General features: G+C 43.4%; 1 protein-coding gene across 4 annotated transcripts in view; it reads left to right on the top strand.

Annotated features, from left to right (window-relative positions):
- The window catches only part of Brwd1 (bromodomain and WD repeat domain containing 1), an 83,237-nt gene that overhangs the window by 63,842 nt on the left and 11,376 nt on the right, over nucleotides 1–8,019 (top strand). For 3 of the 4 annotated variants that reach the window (XM_055614822.1, XM_055614821.1, XM_055614819.1), the window contains exons 36-39: nucleotides 708–860; nucleotides 2,925–3,088; nucleotides 4,696–4,919; nucleotides 7,844–8,011. In XM_055614822.1, the coding sequence (XP_055470797.1) occupies nucleotides 708–860; nucleotides 2,925–3,088; nucleotides 4,696–4,919; nucleotides 7,844–8,011 (709 nt within the window). The remainder of the gene's footprint in view (nucleotides 1–707; nucleotides 861–2,924; nucleotides 3,089–4,695; nucleotides 4,920–7,843; nucleotides 8,012–8,019) is intronic. The other variant, XM_055614820.1, reaches the window with a different exon arrangement.

Genomic DNA, 8,019 nt, shown 5'->3' with positions numbered 1-8,019 from the left:
AGCCCAGGGAACCCAGTGCTTTCACCGTGCCCACATGGCAGTTCATAGCTGTCTGTACCTCCAGGGCCGGAAGATCTGAGCCCGCACAGAACACAGACATGCGGCAGAACACCAGTGCAAGTAAACATAGATGGCTCAGCAGTTGCTGTTGTGTGTGGGCAGCCGAGCTGCCCCGGCAGGTAGCGTGCGCGTAGAGGGCTGGAGTTGGTTCCCGTCCATGTCGGGCAGCTCCTAACTAGTCTGTAACTCCAAAGGGGCCTGAAGCCTTTGTGGGCACTCTGCTCTCATCCTCACACATAAGTGAGGAAAAAGTGAGATCCCTCTGTGGCGCTTCCTGTCCTGTCTTTATTTTCTGCCTTATAGATATGAATTCTTAAATCTTTCCGTTTTTTCCCCGCTTCTGTCATTTTAAATATTTTAGAGATCTTATGTGTTTACTTAAAAAAAAGTTTGCGTGCAGGTATTTTCCTTGCATATGTATCTGTGCACCACATTTGTACTGCCCAGAAAGCCAGAAGGCTTGTCGGACGCCCTGGGACTGGAGGGACAGTCCCTCACATGTGCTGTGAGCCACATGTGGGTGCTGGGACTGAACTGTCCTCCGAAAGAGCAGCCAGTGCACCTAACTGTCCATCTCCACTGCTTTGTGTGTTTACATTTTGAGAGCATGGAATTCATATGTGAATTAACTGTCGTTTTAAAAACAGGATTACAGAGACATTATAGACACTCCAATGGACTTTGGAACTGTAAGGGAAACTCTAGAAGCTGGGAATTACGATAGCCCTTTGGAGTTTTGCAAAGACATCCGATTGATATTTAGCAATGCGAAGGCATATACACCCAACAAAAGATCAAAGGTAATGTTTTTCTGTGTTTTATCTTAACAAAGTTTTGATGAGTTATGTATTTTTCTACTTGATAGTAGAAAAATCCTCCAGAACATGGAGGATCACTGGGTAAACATAAAACTTCTGACTTGAACAAAGCTGCTGCCAGTGCTTACGTAAGTACAGTTTTTTTATCTTAAAAGTATGTGTATGTGTGTGATGTTAAATGCGAATAGAGAAAGCTGGTGATGATACCAAAGTTTAAATTGTATATTAGACATGCTAAGAGATCACTTGTATCTCCCAGTAAGTAAGTCCAAGTTACAGAATCTGTATAAAAGGTACAGAAACAGTCTTCATTGCTGTGAGGTGGATTATGTATATAGCATGGATGTTGTGAGCATAACAATGATTCATGCATGTCCCAAGTGGATTGTTGAAAACAGGAGATTATTTCAGGCTTTTCAGAATGGTATGAATTTCAGACTTTGAGGTGTAGCGCATTTGTGGGAGTGTCCAGTATTGTTACTGGCTCATGTGTGAGAGCCTGGGTGCTTCTCTGCGCTGCTGCTGAGTAACACAGAAAGTGAGCACCCTGTCTCATTTCCATTGCCAGTCTTTCTCCGTTATGTATCATGTTACCTTAGGGTGTTCATCCATAATGCCCCTTTCTATTTTTAGCTTGTCGTCACTTTTACTATTTTGTTTTTCTCAGTTAAAATATGTTGCTGAATTTCCAGTGAGAACTAGTGAGGCAACATGCAAAATGATGCTTAAAACGATCACATGTTAGACTTACAGTGGCTCAGATAGCCTTGTTACCTTGATGACTGACTTTATTACTTGGTTTTGAAAGAAACGAACGTGTTTGTAAAGTAGTAGAAATAGCTGTCATGTTTTTCAAAGACAGGTGATAAGAAGGGCTCGCCAGAGACAACAGGTCTCCCAGTCTTTTTATGCTTGTACATTTTCCTCCTAGTGTCATAGATGACTGGGACTCTGATGTGTGCATGTGTGTCAAGACCAGGGGGCCAGCGGTGTGTGCTGTTCTCAGTGTTAGCTGCTTATTCTGGCCACCCGAGTTTGATTCCTAGATCCCACATAGTGGCAGGAGAGAACCAGCTGCTACAGTCTGTGTAGACTTGCTAGCCAGCTGGTGTCAGAGATTTGTACCTGTCTCCCAGGGATTACAAAATCCACCATGTTAAGCTGGTTGCTGAGGCTCATGCCTGTAATCCCAGCACTCAGGGAGGCAGAGGCAGGCGGATTGCTGTGAGTTTGAGGTCAGCCTAGTCTACATAGAGAAACCCTGCCTCAGAAAAAAACAAAAAACCTAATTCTCCTCTCCAAAAATTCACCATGTCTGGCTGCCCTCCCATCCCCCAGTGTGGATAGTGGGGCTTGAACTCTGGTCCTGGTGTTCTCAGAGAATGTGCTTTATTGGTAGAGTGCTTACCTGGCATGTATGCCAATGTGGGTTCAGTCCCCACAGTGCATAAACCGGTCAGCGGCACAAATTGCATGCCCACGCACTTAGAAAGGGACAGCAGGAGGATCAGAGTTGAAGATATCTTTGCCTCCATAGTGAGTGACTGGGCTCCATGAAATACATGAAATTTGAGGATGTATTTTCTTGAGTGGGATACAAGGCATTCTTTTGTTTATTAGTGATATTTAGATGAGGTGGCATCCCAGTCAAACTGCAGATAGATTTGTGTAAAAATAATTTTGTTGCAAACACAAACTGCTGCTTTGCTTCCTAAATACCAGTGTTAGAAATAATGCCCAAAGTAGCTTAAGGAGGAGCACGCATGTAGAAACTGGCTGGACCAGTGCTAAAATGGAGAAAAACCCTGTTTGGACTCCTGAGAGCACAATAGAAATGTGGCTTGTGGAGTGTAGAGTTGCTGTGTTCGTTACTAGCTGTCTGCAAGACCTGTGTGTGCATGGCTCCCACATCCTACAGATGCCTCTGATGGGTGGCAGGTTGGTACCATCAGTCAGTAGTGACTCATTGCAGGTGACCTCTGACAATAAGTGAAAACCTGTGACACAAGTACTGTGTAACTTTGGTTTGTTTTTGTATCCTTACAGATTTACAGTATGACCTTGAGATTATCTGCTTTGTTTGAAGAAAAAATGAAGAAAATCTCTTTTGATTTTAAAATTGGTCAAAAATTCAAGGAGAAACTTCGACGGAGCCAGAGATTCAAGCAGCGGCAGAGCTGTGCCAGTGCCACTCCCGACAGGAGTGGAAGGTGAATGGATTTGCATGGGATTGATCTAAATTGTGGTGAAAGTCCGTGTTGTTGGAGTAGTGATCTGTACACTCCCAGCTTTTATGTAGCTTTAAGTTCAAAATCAAGAAACCCTTAATACTGTGTTGTATATTTACTCTGTATATTTTGGTGTCTGGTTATAAAAGTGTAGGTTTAAGTTATCCTGTTGTTTTTTAATCCTACTCCAGTCTGAACAATTCTTTAAAATGCCTTGTAAGCAGCAGTGCACTCTGTCTATGCATAATTGGTGGTGTTTTACTTTTACCTTCATTGTTGAAGGGTTTTTGTTGGCTTGTTTTTGGCTTGTTTTTTTTGAGACAGGGTTTCTCTGTTTTAGCTCTCGATGTCCTGGAACTGGCTCTGTAGTCCAAGCTGGCCTTAAATGCACAGAGGTCAGCCTGCCACTGCCTCCCAAGTGCTGGGATCCCAAGTGTGCGTGCCCCCATCATCACCTGGCTGAAGCTAATTTCTTAAAATAGGTTTTTAAGATTTATGTTTTAAGTGTATGGGTGTTTTGCCTGCATGTATGTGTGTGTATCACGTGTGTGTCTGGTGCCTTTGGAAGCCATGAGGGTATCAGGTACCCTGGACCTCAGGCTGTAGAAGGTTGTGAGTTGCCATGTGGGTACTGAGAGTTGACCTTGGGTATTTTAGAACAGCTGCAGTGCTCTGACCACTGAGCTCTCCCTATAGCCCTGAAGAATAATTATGATGTGTAGTGAGCTCTTGTCACTTCTGAACTTCTTCCCTTATGTTTTTTCCTTTTGCTGTTTGCAAGGTTTGTTTTTATTGTTTTGTTTTGTTTTCAACCTACCAGATGAGTAAGGTTGGAGTTCTTGTGTGTATATTACTTGGGAATTTATTCAATTCTATGAGTATTAAGTTAATTTGCCAAACTTGAAAAGGATTTCTCTTTTCTCTCTCTGTCTCTGTCTGTCTTTGTTTTTTTTTTTTTTGAGATAGGGTTATTCTGTGTAACAGCTCTGGCTGTTTTGGACCTGCTCTGAAAAGGAGTTATCCATGCATTCATTCATTCATTCCTGTATTCGTTCATTCATTCATGTTTTTTCAAGACAGGGTTTCTCTGTGTAGCCCTGGCAGTCCTGGACTTGCTTTGTAGACCAGGCTGGCCTTGAACATACAGAGATCCACCTGCTTCTGCGTCCCAAGTGCTGGGATTAAGGTGTGTGCTACTGCACCTAGTTTTGAAAAGTATTTAATGTACTATTTCTTTAAATGTTTTTTCCGTATCTTCTTTTGCTTTCCTCTTTTTAGGACTTAACAGAATTTCTATGTGAATAATATCCAGGTTTTGTAGGGTTACAGAATGTATGCTTAGGTGTAAAATTGTCTGTTTAATAGGGTCATTTGATCATTTCTCCAGTAAATAAAACTGTCAAATTTAGAGTAAGGAGATCTTTATCATAATAATCCACGCCAGAAGATTGTTAATAGTGCGTATTTTATTGTTTTGTTTACGTGATTCCCTCCCCATCTCAGGTTAAGAAACAGTACATTTTATGTGACTACTCTCTGGCCATTTACTTGTATTAATATTTGTTTCTCTTGTTTATACCTTTCTGCAGAAATATCAAGCAGAAGCAGTTGAAATTTCCGACAAAAGTAATTCCCCAGCTGGTGTGCTCTCCTTCCCAGTCTACCTCAAGTCGGGCACCCTTGTCTGCAACCCGCAGGGCAAGTGCTGGCTTCTCCTCAGGCTTTACCTCTGCGGACTCTTCAGACTCAGCAGGATTAGAAGGGCTGAGAAGAAATAGACCCAAGACACTGGGGAATGGCGCTGTGTTGTCTGGTGAGGAGCCTACGGTTGCTTATCTTTCAGCTCGTTACTGTTGGGTTAGAAAGAGCATGTCACAGGCCTGGCACTGAGCAGGAGACAGCGTTAATACAGTTGGAACACTGACATGCTTTTGCTAAGATCTGGGTTTCACAAAGTACATTTTATTTTTTATTTGTCAAGACAGACTTTCTCTGTAGCCTTGGCTGTGTCCCTGGACCAGGCCGGCCTTGAACTCACAGAGGTCCTCCTGTCTCTGCCTCCCGAGCGCTGGGTTTGAAGGTGTGCGCCACCACGCCCTGCCTACAAAGTATGTTTTAAGTAAGAAAAAGTTTAGAAGTACAGAGAGTCATTTTAGGCTGGTAGCCCAGTACCATCCAGTTGTGCCGTTGCTGTGTTGGTGCTGTGACTCGAGCAGATGCACAGCCCCTTTATAGCGCTGTGCAGTGAGGCCGCTTACTTACCTGCTTGTACTGTGCTGTGCTGTGTTGACACTGTCTGACTTACTGTCACAATTTACAGTTGTCCACGTTAGCAGTGTCAAATATTGCTGTTAGTACTGTTAATGCTATTGAGAAAGACATCCACAGATTGGGAAGGAAGAAGGAAAAAGGACCTTCCTTGGGGAAGGTGAGGCTGGTGCACTTTACAGTATGTTGTGGACGCAATCATAGAATGAAGTCCCCAAGTATGTAGGGATGGGAGCCTGGGAGACCTGTCAGTATTAGGCTGCTTTTGCTGTGCTTTTCTGAAATGCACAGACTCCTAACTGGTGTCTAGGGAGCACAATTGACTGCTTGTCCACATGTCGCACAGGCACATCACTCTTCAACTAGACCCTTTTTCCTCACTTGTCCCTAAGATGGCATGTTAATATTAATCTCACAGTATAAAACCACCCAACTTTTTACAGGTCCCAGCACTCTTTAAAAATTCAAACACTTTGAAAGCTCAATCTCTTAAAACAACTGAAGTCTCAAAGTTCAAAGTCTCTCTAAAATTTTCTTAAAAGTCTCTTAAATGTGGGCTCCTGTCACATCAAAAATCAGTTATGTCTTCACGATCAGCCTGCAGCAAAACCCAAATTCCCAGTGTAACAAGTTTAGTGCTTCGTGTCTGGGTCCATTCGTGACTCTGAGGGCCACAGAAGCCTCTGCCTTCCTAGGCTAAGGACACCCCACCCCGCAGCTACTGCTGTTCTCGTTTTATCCTCGCGCTGTCATCTTACTACAGCTGGGCCATGCCTTTATCACTGTCTTTTTTAAAGTTTTATTTTTTTATACAGCATTCAGTCTGCATGTGTACACCAGAACTCACTTTAGATGGTTGTGAACCACCATGTGAGTGCTGGGAATTGAACTCAGGACCTTTGGAAGAACAGCCAGTATTCTTAACCTCTGAGCCATCTCTCCAGCCCCTTCTGAGCTCTCTTATCCACCAGTCTCTGCCTTTGCTGTGGGTAAGGCTTGTGCCACCACACCCAGCTGCTTGGGAGGGAAAGGATTTGTTTGGCATGGAACTCTCAGGTCCTCTCTGTTAGGACAAATAGGTAGCCACACCTGGAGGGCATGGTTATGTTGCTCCTTAAAAGGACCAACCCGCCACTTTGTCTCTTTCTCTCTCAGCTCTTGCCCTCTCCTTTCTTGCCTTCTAACCTTTCTCTGTCGGGGCACCCTCCCTTCCCCCCATCTTGTCTCACTCTTTCCTTCTTTCTCTCTCTCTCTTCATCTCCATCTAATGAACCTCTTGCATATGAAAATCTGCTGTGCGCATTATCATTTATTTGGTCCTAACACTATCACTGACGGAAGTCAGTTTAGGAACTTGAGGCAGGAACTGATGGAGGAGGGCCACTTACTGGCTTGTTCCTCATGCCTTTGTTAGCCTGCTTTTCTAGGAGCCCAGGGCTTGTACCACCTATGAGGACCTAGTTCCTCCCAATCAATCTTCAATGAAGGAGATTCCCCTGTATACCACCTCATGCTCATGCCACGCAGAAATGCAAGGAAAAACTGATTAAAAGTCCTTCTCTCTGTGAGCTAGATTTATGTGTCACAGCTGTGTTTATTGTCAGAAAACTGTTGGAGATCTGGAACTGCCTTCTTACAGAAACCTGTCTTGATGGCACAGAAGGCACAATAGTCAGTGGGGCTGATTTCATTTGAAATGGAGGTTTGCTTATAAATTGTCTTCAGAATGTAGCTCGGTGTGGTGGTCATCTTTTGAAAATAAAAGTGTGACTTAATTTAGAATACCGATTATGTCCTTTTTCGGTTTTTGGAAACGGTTTCTCTGTGTAGCCCTGGCTGTTCTGGAACTCCCTCTATAGTCTGGGCTGTTCTTGAACTCAAAGAGATCTGCCTGCCTCTGCCTCCCGAGTGCTGGGATTAAGGGTGTGCACCACTACCACCCGGTGATTGTGTAATTTTTAATATTAAGGTTTTAAAAATATATTTTAAAAACTTATTCTATATACAATGATCTGCCTGCACATATACCTGCTTGCCAGAAGAGGGCACCAGATCTCATTACATTTGGTTGTCTGCCACTATGTGGGTGCTGGGAATTGAACTCAGGACCTCTCAAAGAGCAGCCAGTGCTCTTAGCTTCTGAGCCATCTCTTCAGCCTCCCAAGGTGTTTTTTTGTTTCGTTGTTTGTTTGCTTTTAAAGTCACTTTTTCTCCAAAGCATTATTTGCAAGCATTCAAAGTATTTTAAAGGTCTGGTTTTAATTTAACAGTTCTTTGTGTGTGTTTGTTTTCTCTGTATGTATTCTCTGTATGTATACATGGAGGTCTGGTTGCTCTTGGCATGTGGGTGCTGGGCTTGAGTTTTCTGCAAGAGCAATAATTGTTCTTTTGTGTTGAACCATCTCTCCAGCCCAAGTATAAACTTTGGTTACAGACAGCAGACTGTATATCTTTTTATTTATTTTTTAGGCAGTGAAATGGAAGATTTCATAACTACCTCTTCATCTTCTTCAGCTTCAAATAGTTCAGAGGAAAGCAAAGAGAGTCCTAGAGCTCGAGAGTGCTCCTTGCGCAGCGGCTTGCTGAGAAGCAGCAGTCTGAGGGTGACCAGAACAAGAGCTGCTCAGAGAAAAGCTGGTCAGTGA

This window comes from Psammomys obesus, unplaced genomic scaffold (assembly GCF_907164565.1).
Source record: "Psammomys obesus unplaced genomic scaffold, mPsaObe1.curated_primary_1811, whole genome shotgun sequence".
NCBI classification, from domain to species: Eukaryota; Metazoa; Chordata; class Mammalia; order Rodentia; family Muridae; genus Psammomys; species Psammomys obesus.
This window is presented reverse-complemented; position numbering and strand designations above follow the sequence as displayed.